The 12,957-nt window shown below is 44.6% G+C and overlaps 1 protein-coding gene across 4 annotated transcripts in view; it reads left to right on the forward strand.

Moving 5' to 3' along the window:
- The first annotated feature begins 2,431 nt into the window (after positions 1-2,431).
- The window catches only part of MCOLN2 (mucolipin TRP cation channel 2), a 56,364-nt gene continuing 45,838 nt past the window's right edge, over positions 2,432-12,957 (forward strand). Inside the window, exon 1 of one of the 4 annotated variants that reach the window (XM_045835422.1) lies at positions 2,432-3,228. In XM_045835422.1, coding sequence (XP_045691378.1) covers positions 3,152-3,228 — 77 coding nt within the window. In that variant the 5' untranslated portion in view covers positions 2,432-3,151. Of the gene's footprint in view, positions 3,229-3,578; positions 3,684-3,738; positions 3,905-12,957 lie in introns of those variants that run through there. The other 3 variants (XM_045835421.1, XM_045835425.1, XM_045835423.1) reach the window with 3 other exon arrangements.

Below are 12,957 nucleotides of genomic sequence, written 5' to 3' on the forward strand. Positions count from 1 at the left end.
GATGTGGAAGAACCTTCAATGCATATAACCAAGTGAAAGAAGTCAATCTGAAAAGGCTACATACTATGGAATTTTAACTATATGACATTTAGGGCCTAATGAAACTTTCACATGAAGGCCACCTGCTAGAGAAATTTCAGGTCTATAAATGTGAAACTCCTTGTCATAGTATACTATTGAACAAAAGATTCTTATGTTACATGGTTATTGGTCATTACACATTTGAGTCAGAGTACATAACTTTCTGTATGATGAAATACAAAGCAGAACACAGATCTTTGAAACAAACAAGCATAGCACAGAACAATGACTGTTACTGCCAGTGAGAAATGAATCAGATCTTTACCATAAGCAGTGACTTTTGAACATGAAAAATCTAATGCCTATTATGAACTAATTTACTAATTAAAGAATGACCCCTGGCTGGCATGGTTCAGTGGATTGAATGCGGGCCTGCAAACCAAAGGGTTGCTGGTTTGATTCCCAGTTAGGGCACATGCCTGGGTTGTGGGTCATATCCCCAGTAGGGGGCATGTGAGAGGCAACCATACATTGATGTTTTTCTCCCTCTCTTTCTCCCTTCCCCTCTGACTAAAATAAATAAATGAAAGAATGAATGAATGAATAAATAAATAAATAACCAAATAAATAAATAAAATCTTTAAAAATGATTAGATTAGGTACCTAGAACTATAATTTATTTCTTTCTGTTTGTATAATATTCACAACTTTCAGCTATTTGGAGTCCAGTATTTTCCATTATTACTCTCCTCCCCTCTTCTCCATCCCCAAATCCCTCACCACTGAAGTTAAATAATTCCTAGAACCTTGCTACTTAAAGAGTGGTGCATGGACCAGCAGTATCAGCAACATCTTCTAGTTAGAAACACAAAACCTCAAGTCCTATTTCAGACCTACTGAATCAGAGCTGGCTTCAGTAAGACCCCCTGGTGTTTTGTTTGCACATTAACATTTTGAGATACTTCAGCTCTCTTGCAGGTATTTTCCCTATACAGTGTTCTGTAAGAATTTACTTACTGTTTTTTTAAGTGATACTTTTGTATCTGTTGATAACATATGCATCCAGCTTTTTATGTACATGTATCTCATTTCTATTTTGTGCAACTGTTGATAGACTGTTACAGATGTGCAGTTGTTCAAAGAAACTTCTCCAGGTCAGGAATGCTGCTCAAGGGCAGCAACTGCTGATCATGTCTCTATCAGTCCAGTCATATGGTGAGAACAAAGGTTTTTGAAGACTCAGACACCTGAATAGAAATCTTGGACCTACTATGTATTCTGTGGGCGACCTCCTGGAAGTAACTTCAACCTCTGAATCCATTTCCTCCTTTCAAAAGGGAGATGACAGTACAGAGTGCTGAGCATTCAATGAGATAACACACACATCAGCCTTCCTATGTAGTTGGCACCCAAGTACTTCTGGCTGCCTTGAAGCACAGATCCCTTGCATATGGTAAATGTTCTTAGTAAATGCAGTAGTAAGTTAATTTTCTTTTTAACCACTTGCTGGGAAGTTATTGTGTAGAATTACCAGAGCTTTAGAAAACATACGAGAATTGTGCTGATGAAAAAAAAGTCATCCCAGTTTACAATCCCCTTCTAAAGGAATTATTGTCCCTAGTGGAGCCCTAGCATTTTGAGGTTAATAGATTGTCCCTTTATTGTGGCTTTTCTTTGAATTACTCATCATCATAGAAATTATATAAACTATACATGGTATATGTGTATGTAACATATAAATGTAATATTGTATACTTACTTCCTCCAACACTTTCCATTCAAGCCACAGTCTGAGCCCATCACGGGAATCCCCCCCGCTCCCCACAACTACAGCGCTGTGACATTTCCTCTCCGTTTATTATAAAAAGGAACCTAACCACACCACTGTTGCACGCACCTGTGGGGACTGTGACTAGGCAAACGGGGTCTTCCAAGCCTGTCTACACCCAGTGGGCACTTCTGATAATAGGGGCTCTAAAATAATTATTTATTTTTCTCTTTCTTCTCATTCTCTTTTTTTTAACCTAATAGGCTATTGGAACTATCTTTCAAATGAGGGTCACTTATGCATGCTTTTACATACGTTATTTTGTCCAACTGTATCTACCTGGAGACACATATTAAAATAATTACCTGGCAGGGTAGTCTTTGCCCTGGTTATACTCAGAGACGTTTTAAACATTTGCTGATCCAAGCAACCTGGAACTCGAGGCTTTCCATGCTGCTGCTGCTACCTAGTGAAGAGTAGGGACAGACTGACTCCATGGGAAAGGGCCTGTTGGCCGGGTCCAGACTGCCAAGTCAACATCACCCTCAGCTGAGCATGGTATTTGGGCATGGGTCCTCAGTCCTCATCTCTAAGATTCATGTTTGGTTTCCCAGGGGCGCGCGTGTCCCTGCCGCACACGTGGAGGGAGGAGCAGCAGCGGCCGCAGCGGGGCGCGCGGGCGGAGCGAGGCTGGCGGCTCCGGGCGCCCGCCCTCCGCGCGAGCCAGGAGTCACGCGGACGCTCCCTCCCCGCTCCGGAGGCCTGTTCCAGTTTCCCCACACAAGCGAGAGGCGTTTCGTTTTATTTTCCTTGTGCTTCAGTAGCACTTTTCACATCTGAAACATGAACCTTGTCACAGTTTTGTGATCGTGCCCTTTAGGAGGGGAAAAACACGCTGCATCAAATGAACTTGTGGGTTTCATGTGAAATCCCAGAGGGAAAGGGCCACGTCTTTCTTTCCTCGTGTATCCACAGTGTCCAGCACTCGGCGTGGCGCTCAGTGAGGGTGTCCTGAACGCATCACAGTAGAAACGGCTAAAGAGATGGACACATGAATGGACGAGGAAAACGAAGGAATGGAGAAATCGAGGAAGGAACGAAGAGAGACTGGAGTCCGGAGGGCTGGACGTGCGCGGCCCCACCGCCCGGGGGCGGTGTGCAGGGACGCGCGGGCCGCCCGGACCTCTTTAGAAGGCTCTGCTCCGTAGTCCTGCCGCCGGCAGACACGCGGGAGGCGGAGCGGGTGGGCCGCGCGCGCGCGGGGCACCTGAGACGCGAGCGTGGGAGCCCGGGGCCCGCGGCCGAGGCAGGTGCAGCTGTCCCACCCTTGACCTCTAGCTGCTGCGGCTCTGGGGCCGCACCATGTCTCGCGGAGCGGAGGCGCTGGCCCTGTCAGTGTGGAACTCAGCTTCAGACCTGTCCTGGGAGCCCCGGCGCAGGTCAGTACCCCGCGGGTGCTCGGCGCCGTCTACTGGGCGCGCCGCGGGCCCTGCTCCATTCCACGGTCGATCCCGGGGGCGCCACCGCCGCCCCTGCTCTCTTGCAGGCTGCTCTCTTGCTCCCGTCTTCTCGCGCCGCATCTGCGCACCGTCTCCCACAGCCCCAGCCTCGATCCGCTTAGCCGCTTCCCGCCTCCCGGGGCTCCAAGAAACTGGCTCGCAACACGTGGAAAAAGTCTCCCGGGAAAACGTCTCCTCCGGGAGGGAAGCTAGGGGTGGGGTGGTGGCTCGGGGGCGGGGCGGGGACGCAGGGCTGGCCACGCGCCGCGTCTCGTCCGGAGCGCACAGACCGGAGTGGCAGCTCGCCACCGACGCCTCCGAGCAGAGCCCGCCGCACGAGGCCGCCCGCTGCGTCTGCCTTCCGCCTTGGCCTCTGCGCGCCCCTGGCAGGAAGGGTAAGCGAGGACCACTAAGAGAAGGGGGAGAACCTGGAAGGTTCCAGTTGCAGGAAGGTGGTCCCCGCAAAGCAGAAAAGCCTGTGCCCTGAAAGTTTTTCCTGCTCAGAATCGCGAGAGCTGTGGAAAGTGTGGAAGGCGAGGCCTGACCTGGCAGTCTGTCCTTTCCCCCAGGCCAGGTGGCCTAGGAGAGGATCAGATGTTTCCAGGTTAACCTTCAGGTGAGGCGTCTGAGCCACGTCTTTCAAGGACTCTGGAGAAATCCTCAAGTGGACGGCTTTACGGTTCTAGACTGGAGCTTGCTTGCTGCCTTGAGAACGCTCCCTTTAACTGCTAGCAGTGAGTTAAAGAAGGCTGGGCTGTGCCTTCCGGAACAAACAGGCCTTTTCCTCAGGTGGGAGGGTTGTGGTGCGGTTAACCTCAGTTCCTCTGCCTTCATGAAAAGGCGTACAGTTCAGCCCAGTGGCGCTGCCAGGGGGCCCCACGTCAGGGGTCGGGGCTGCTAACCATACAGCTGCGCAGCTGAGCCCCAGCGTGATGAGTACACGGGCCTTGGCTCCCCTTCCTTCTCGCAAAACAAATATAGTGGTGGGTCGTCACAATTCCTTAAAATAGTGGAGAGGCGTTCCTGCCTTTCCTGCGTGGCAATATTCTCAATATTATAAATGGACTTAATAATACTAGCGAGGAAAGTAAGAGTTCAATTCAAGAGGAGAATTCACTTGATCTTTGGTGACTGCCCAGGTAAGTATTTAATTCCAAGCAAGAGTGCCGTATATTTTTTAGACTTTGAAAGACCAATTTTGAAAGAGAAGATATACTGTTGGTGCAACTTCTTTGACAGCTGGAAACCTGTGAATGTTACAACAAAATGGCCAGGAATCATGTAACTTACAAGCTATCTCTTTCAATGCTAGGTGGCTACTTTAATGGGGCAGATGGGAGAAGTTATACATTCCTTCCATCTGCCCTAGCTTTAAAAGTGCTGTCCTAAAAAACCGAAGGAGCGAATCAGCTCTGGGTGTGTTTACTCTCTCCTGCTGACACTGATGCACAGGTGTGTGCTCATGGTGCGTGTGGTGTATAACCTTTCTATTTTTTTTCTTAAACACATTTTTTCTTAGCATATTTCCTTCAGGACTTAAGTGGTTTTATTGTATACAGTATCTTCAGAAGTTCCCATTCTTACAGCAAGGAAGGACACACTCTTGGGTGTGCACATAAATCACTTTTGAAGGAACCCAGGTTTGAGATATGCACATGCCTGGTTATACAGCACCGGTGGAAAACAGCAGGTTGTGTGGCATTGAAGCGGAAAACGGAGGAAGGATCCGGTGAGAGTGAGGCAGCAGAAGCCGTCTGTGGATGTCAGGGCATAGATCCTGATGTTTTATGTTGAAGGGACCAGCTACCTCCTTCTCCCCAGAGGTGGAATATGGGTTTCACTCTTTCAGAAACTGCTGACCGCCTTTGTGATGTGCTCATGGTCAGCAGCGAACTGAACAGCACAAGTTTGGGGGGGAATCTGGTACCTTCCTCCTAGTGAGTCAGCAGTCTCGAGGTTTTAGCTGTTCTTCCTATTCACACTTGAAGATGAGTCAAACTCCCATTGCCATAAAAGGTCCCTTCTCTTTTCATGATAACCTTCTGTAAACTAGGTTCTGTGGCCTGGACCCTTTAAAACCAGGCACATTTCCCACACTTCCCCAACCATTACCATGCAGAAGCCACCACAACAGTGCCAATTTTATTTAATCTCCTGCACTTGAAAGTTGATAAATCCCAATGAAGTGTTTGAAGAGACTCCATTCTTTTCTCCCAAGGAGAAGCATATCAGAAGTGTTATTTTTAACAAAATAATACATATAAAATATCTTAATGAAGCAAGTGGAAAGAATAGGAAGTGATATTCTGAACAGAGTGGCAGAGAATACAGAACCAAGAAATGAGAATATTTACAAACTAATCTCTTTGGCTAGGTCTCTAATGATAAAGTGAAACCCAGAATAAGACAATTCTTAAAACTTAGTGGAGTAACAGGTGGCTTCTTCTGGCTACAATTTTCAAAGTAAAAACAGGGGTCAAAGAAAACCCCGTTGGCTATGAAGATTAAAGGCAGAATTCTCCCTGAGGCAGACTGTTACCTTTTCTGAGGTCTGGAACGCAAGGCCAGTTCTGAAGAATGAAATCACCTGAGCTCTCATCTCACCTGTTACAGGCTTCAGAGAGAAAAGTAGTTATATTCCCAGACTTCATTTTCTTTACCAAACTGCAATATTCTTTTCCCTACTAGTGTTTTAAGGAATTTTATTATTATTTTTTTGTTTGTTTAGTTGTTTGTTTGCTCTGGCAGTCATCTGGGTTTTTTTTTTTCCCCACTTTCCTCATCCTACCCGTAGCTGAGCTTGGGTAGCGACTCTGTTTTGAGTTTGGGCCCGTGCCTCCTTCTCCCTAGTGTGACAAGACAGCTTTGGGGGCATGTTGCCAATGTTTCTTTCCCGTTAACTGGAGGGACTGCTTTCTTTCTTCTCCTCTGAAGGTTGTATTTTATCACCTCCCCTTGAATAAATCTGGTGGTAGCAGCTTAAAACATCTGTCAGGCAATAATTGGAGACTAGTGAGGCTAAGGATTCTGGAAAATTGTCCTTGGTGTGTGTAATTCCAAAAGATCTGCAATTTAAATGGTGGATTTTTAAAGAAAATTGTGTCACTTATAGCAACTAGAGGGAATTGTGAGAAATGGGGTGACTCAAGGTATTTCCCAACTGCCACTGAAGTGGGCTGTCCAAAAATAAGCTACACTTAGTCAATATTTTGAGGAAAAAATATTAAGTATGACTTTATAACTTCTCTTAATTTTGCACTTAGAGAGCGTCATCAGCATGACCTCACTAAACTGGGCACTTGTTAGAGGAAGACGACAACTGTGAGGAAATGCCCTATACCACTCATCATCTTCAGCTTAACTGCATGTGACATCCCATATTGCTGAGAAATGGAGTTTTACTTTATTTATCTCTGACCCAGACAGCTGAGTTTTCAGGATATTTTCAAAGGCAGGGAGGCTTGTTCAGAACAAGCACTTGAAAATGTGCAGCTCTTTCCCTGGCTGATGTGGCTCAGTTGGTTGGAGTGGCCTGTAAAAACGAAAGGTCGCTGGTTTGATTCCTGATTAGGGCACCTGCCTAGGTGGCAGATTCGTTCCCCTGGTTGGGGCACCTATGAGAAGACTCCGATCCATCCATGTTTCTCTCCCTCTCTCTTGTCCTCCCTTCCCCTCTTTCTAAAAATCAATAAGCATGTCCTCAGGTGAGGATAAAAAAAAAGGTGCAGATCTAGTTTGGCTTTCCTGCTGGCTCAAGGCGGCAGGTGGTGACGGGAGATGATTTTATAGGGACTTAGCAGCATGGTTGTCTTTAGGGAAATTCCTAGAAATTGTAGCTTGCTCATCTTTTGTGCGTGTGCATGGCTCTGGTGGGAAATAAAAAGCCCTTACAGTCCTTCTTCTGCGTGCTTCTCAGGAGTAAAAGGACCCATGTTATTTATTTCTGAGGGCTGTGTGAGGAGGTAACCAAGGTTTCTTTCTTGGACTTTTTTCCCCCTTAACTTCCTTTTATTGTGGCCCAACTACCCCAGAGCCTCAGGGAACTGAACATTTCTCTGCTTTCTTTCCCCTTCCCTCTTTCTCTCTCTTTCTCTCTCTTTCATGAGATGAGCAAATCATGAGTTAATAGTTCACTGTAGGAATTTGGAATAAATTTTAAACTGGTATGGGAGTTGCTAGCGGTTGGTCCAAATAAAGTCTTCCATCTGCCAGATGGCACTGTCATTCACCAGGGCCGACATGGTCCCTGTGGTGGAAACGCTGAACTTCAGTCTTCACGCTGCTTCTCTCCACCCTACCTCCCGCCCACCTCCAACAAACAAAGGGCAGGGAAGAGCTCAGCTACCTGATACATGTTATCAGGCTCTTTCTTTTGGAAGTAGCTTATTTTTACTCATAAAAACTCACTTGTTAATTGCTAAAAATCAAGAAAGTGTGGAAAACTTGAGGAAAATTAAGATGACTGATAGATAGTTCTACTTCACAGGGAGTAGCAAGATTTTTTCTTGTTATGTATTTTTAGTCTTTTGAAATGTCTACATATAGAGATAAATGTCAACATTTTTAGAAAAATGAGACCCGAATATATTTCCATTATTACTTAAAAAATGTTTAATATGTCATAGATATCTTTAAGTCAATACCAGGTTACAATGAACATTTTTAAAATAATTTTTCACTGGTTATTTTAACATTTGTAGTATAAATCCATAGAAGCTTGATTTCTACATCACAGAAACTCTTCTAGAAACTGCCCAAGTGGTCTTCAAAAATGTACGTTTCCTTCCATAGTTTTTTTTCCCATTATTATGGTTAAATGTTCATTAACTTGTTCAGCTCTTTTGCCTCTTATTATATTGGACTGTCTTATTCTTATTAATAAATTGGAGCTCTCTACAAGTAATAGATAGTAAAATTTTGCCTGTTTAAACATATTGCAAACCTTTTTTCCCAGTTTGTCTTTTAATTTTTTTTGAAGTCAAATTTTTGTGTTAAGATTTGTCAGTCATTTTCATGGGTTCTGAATTTTGTTATAATTAGAAAGTTATCTTAAATTATATATTAAAAATCTATATCCAATGCTTTTATTTTTTAATATGTCTAAGTTTTTATGTTTTATGTTTGTATTGGTTTGAGGGAGGTCTCTAACCCTCTCTCTCTCCAGTGGATTCCAGATATTCATGATAACAGTTCATTGACTAATTCATTCTTTGGAAGATCTTTAGGAATATTAATTGAAACAAAATAGTGTTTCTATCAGCAAACTAATCAACTAAATTACCTAAAACCCTCTAATGTATCTTGACTAAACAAAACATTTCAGTGCATTTTAGTTCATTTTTCATATAAACATTTTAGACTTTCTATTATTATTGTGTCATTTTATATTTGTTGTTGTTATTACTACTACTACTACTACTACTACTACTATTTGATCTTAATGGTACTGGCCAAGGGAAAGTTCATGTATTCAGCATCATTGTCTTCTTCATTGACTCATTTCTTTTTTCCAACCAAGACTCACTGGACACCTATTAGGTGTCAGGTGCTGTGCCGTATGCTGTGGGATATAGTGTGAAGCAAGAGGAGTCTTCATGAAACTCTGTTCTAGGGAAGAGCAATAAAGATTGTGATCTCAATTATGAAGGCAATTTAGTGATAAGAGAGCAATGGGGAAGGTTGATTTTAAAAGATGGTCAGTGAGCCCTCTCTAAAGAGATGACACTTGGGTGGAGAGGTAAAGGGTGAGAGAAGCCAGACCTACAAAGGGTTGGGGGAATAGCAGCAGGCAGATAAGCAGTAAATGCAAATGCCAGAGGAGGGAATGTTCCAGGGCCAGGGAAGAGGCTGTGGGTAGTGAGGAGGGTGGAGAGAGGGTATGGGAAGGAGTGGACAGGAGACTTTCAGACCATGGTGGGAGGGTTGGATTTTAGTCTGAGAAGCAGGGGGAAGACCCTAAATGATTTTAAACAGGAAAGTAATAATATATCTGACTTCTGCTTTAAAAGTTACTTTTCTGGCCACTCTGTGGAGAATTGGGAGGCTGCAGTGGCTATAGGGAGACAAAGACCGTCTCCTGATGTATTTTGAGGGAAGACTTGATCGGTTGGATGTGAGGGTTGAGGAAATGGAGAAATCAATGCTTGCCTCTGGACAAAAAGTCCTGTTCTTTGCTGCACATTAGAATCACCAGGAAAGCTTAGCAGAATTTCAATGTCCACCTCATACCTGGTCACCACCTAAATCACAATGTCTAGGGCCAGGAAACCAGGCACTGAAACCTTAGAAAATTCCAGGTGGTTCTACTGTGCAGCCAAGGTGGAAAGCCACTGACTGACTGGACAAGGGATTACAGCTGAGAGATGCCCAGTGAGGCGGGAAGAAAACTAGGGGAGTGGGGTGTTCTAGAAGCAGAGAGAAGAGGTTGTGCCGGGGATATAGTGGTCGGTGGTATTGATGTTGTTGAGCCACTAAGTTCAGGCCTGAGAAGTGGCGTTGGAACGTGCAGCAGTTTCAGTGGGGGAGAAGGAATGGAAGCCCGGTGTTTGCTCCAGAGCATCTGAGGCACAAAGATAACCTGAGGAGGGCAACAGTTGAGTGCATTCCATCATGTAGCTCTCTTTCTTTTTTCCTTTCCATTGCAATAACACGACCACTGAGAAGCCTCCTGAATTTATGGACTAGGATGCTGTTGTTTACCAAAGGATCACTCATTTTAAATAAGAGAAATTGTGTTTGAAATAGTAGTTTATTTGAACATTACATTTTTCTTCATTCCTGACCAACTGACAAGCTGTTACTACTTTAAAAATATTAATTCAGGGATCAGGAAGGAACGTTGGACAAGGGGGTCAGGGGAATTGGATTCTCATTGTTGGGGCAAGTTGCAACCTCAAGGTACCTTAGTTGTCTCATTTGTAAAATGAGGAGACAAAAACAGGCAAAATCTCCAGGGCGGAGGATTTCATCCTGGGTGCATATCAGAATCACCTGGGGTGCTTTTTCAAAGCTCAGATGTTCAGGTTGTACCCACATCAACTAGGCTGGAATCTCTGAGGGTGAGTGCCGGGCATCAGCATTTTGAAGCACTCCAGGTTCTTGTCTAGTTCTGACACTGAATTATTCTATCCTTCAGTATTAATATATTCCTTGCCCTCAACAAAATCAGGAACAGGGGAGGAATGAAGACTGGGCAGGCAGCTAGCGGGGTCTGTCACAGAAAGTCTCAAAATTGACCTTCCAGGCTTCTGTCACAGGAAGGGATTGAAGAATACTCTCCACAATAATGAGGGAGCAAAGAAAAATGGAGATGGGATCCAGGAAACGTGGAACTTGACTTTGGAAGGAGGTAAAGGGTATTCCCAAACTGATGGCCCTGAAAAGGGATTAGGAAGCAACCAGTGTAGGCTGGAGCAGGAGCATGAGGCTTCCAGGAATGAGGTCCCTGGGAGAAGAGTCCACAGGATTCCCCCAGCTTGTTTGTGTGAGTTGAAGAGGGCTGGCAGACTCAGCCAGAGTTTTGGGTTAAGGTCCTGGGTGTATGTAAAAAACTAAGCAAATGTGGGAAAAGGCAATTAACTCCAAAAAAATTTTTACAAGAAAGAATATAAAACCACAGTGTACTAATAGCTCAACTGTGAACAAGTATTTGCATATTCACTTCATAAATTGTAAATGTTAATTTATCCAAAATTTCTATTAAAACTTGATCAGGGAGATGAGGGGGGAGGTGAAATGGGTGTGTTTGCTGGTGGGGGGGGCAGAGGTAAGAGCTGAATCCATATTTTTCACAGGAGGATGTAAACTGAGAGTGTCCACAAGAGGCAAAACAGTGGAACACTATTATTATGAAATAGTAAAGTAAATAACTGAGAATAACAGGGAATAGTGGTTGCCTGTAAGGAGCAGAAATCAGAGTAGGGTTTGTTGTGGTTTACTTTAAATTATGTACACAGTTAAGGTCGGAGTGGGGATGACAGTGGGAAGGCAGGTGGGACCAGATGGGAAGGCACCTGTGCAGATCTGTGCAGATGTCGTCTCCGGGTTTGGTGTCTGGATGCTGGTGGTGCCGTGCACTGTGAAGAGGATACAGGAGGAAGGACAGATTTGCAGAGTGGTTCATCCTGCCTCCCCTGCTCCATCCTGTGTGACCCGGAAGAGCTAGCTGTGAATTAGAAAGAACATCCTACTCCAGTGTCACTGCATCCAGACATGATACCTACATGGGTCTGACAGGAAAAGGAATTCCTATCATGGTTATTTTTTATTTATTTGTTGGAGCCAGGAGAACAAACAGCAGTTTCTCCAAAACTCAGGAATTTATAATAACTGGGATAACAAAAGGACAGCCATATCCAAGGTGTGGTGGGAGTTTTGAAACACGAGAGAAGTAGTCCCAAATATTTTTGATAATTTATCCTTATCAGTTAAAAGAACAGCTACCATCTCTGAGTGTGTATTTATCTGTATATTGTATACAGAACCAAACATGCTATAAAACAACTAAAATGAACATTCTAAGGAATGAGACAGTTGAAGATGTTAAGATGAATTGCTAAATGCAGTGACTTCCTGATATCATTACGACTTCATAGTGTCATTAGCTGATGTGTTAAGGTACCGTATGTACCCTCAGGGTCAGGTCCATCACTTAACAGTGGTAGATTTAGCCTATAGTTTAAGTAGGTTTTTTTTATAACTTTGTCTTTTTTCCCCAACTTGTTTTCCGATCAGATTTGTTTTTCATCTTTTTTTGTTTTTAAACTCATGGCCAAGGAAGTTTGTGTTAAGAGAGTGTTAGCTTTCCCATTTTTCTTGATGTTAATTTAGGCTTACATTTGTTGCGCGTGGGTCACCGGCCAGCAGTGACCACGGAACACTGTGGATGGCTCGACAATAAACACGCGAGAAATAACAACATGCACAGAGACAGACTAGTTTCTGTGGGGAAGTAGGGACAGAATGGCCACCCCCCCTAGTGGGGAGCGCGCCGATCCACCGTCCATACCTGCTTTTATTAGGCTCATTTTGCATAATAACTCAGGTAACGTACAATACTCATTAGGGGAAGTAAGGAATATAGGAAACAAAGAACTCTGCCGGTCTATTGAGTTGGGGGGTCAAAGAGCTGTAAGGCTGAGGAACAAACTAGCTTCCTCCTAAGACCCTCCTCATTCAACTGAGAGCATTCTCGAACAAAGAAGGTTTCACAGTAATTTACATGTTCTTTCTTAGGCCTGATCACCCCGGGAAATCCGCACTTCCCAGTACCGAGCTGTACTTCCCCGTCATTGTTTCAGGCTTAGGTGGAGCGCGGGAACTAAGGCCACCGAGAGATAGGGAGATTTTCTTCCGGACGCTGAGAACTCAGACTTTGTCAAAGCCGAGGAGTGAGGGTCCATCACCCCCCTTTTGCTGCAGCCCCCCCCCCAAGTCCTTCTTTTGGGGGGCCTCCCAAAGTGATCGTGCCTGGCTTGGGTTGTTCCCCCCCATGGGGAATCTTACCCGTCTTTGGCTAACCGACCAAGCTTTTGGGGGTTCAGTTATGAACAAAGCAGCAGAAGCAGCATTCCTGCCAGGAAGAAAAGCTTTTGTCTCCTTGCCGGCTCACGGTTCCAAGGGCGTTCCCTTAGCCTTAGCTAGGCGGGGGTCTCAGTTTCTGATACCAGT

This window comes from Phyllostomus hastatus, unplaced genomic scaffold (assembly GCF_019186645.2).
Source record: "Phyllostomus hastatus isolate PE091 unplaced genomic scaffold, TTU_PhHast_1.1 phas_contig_209, whole genome shotgun sequence".
Taxonomy (NCBI): Eukaryota; Metazoa; Chordata; class Mammalia; order Chiroptera; family Phyllostomidae; genus Phyllostomus; species Phyllostomus hastatus.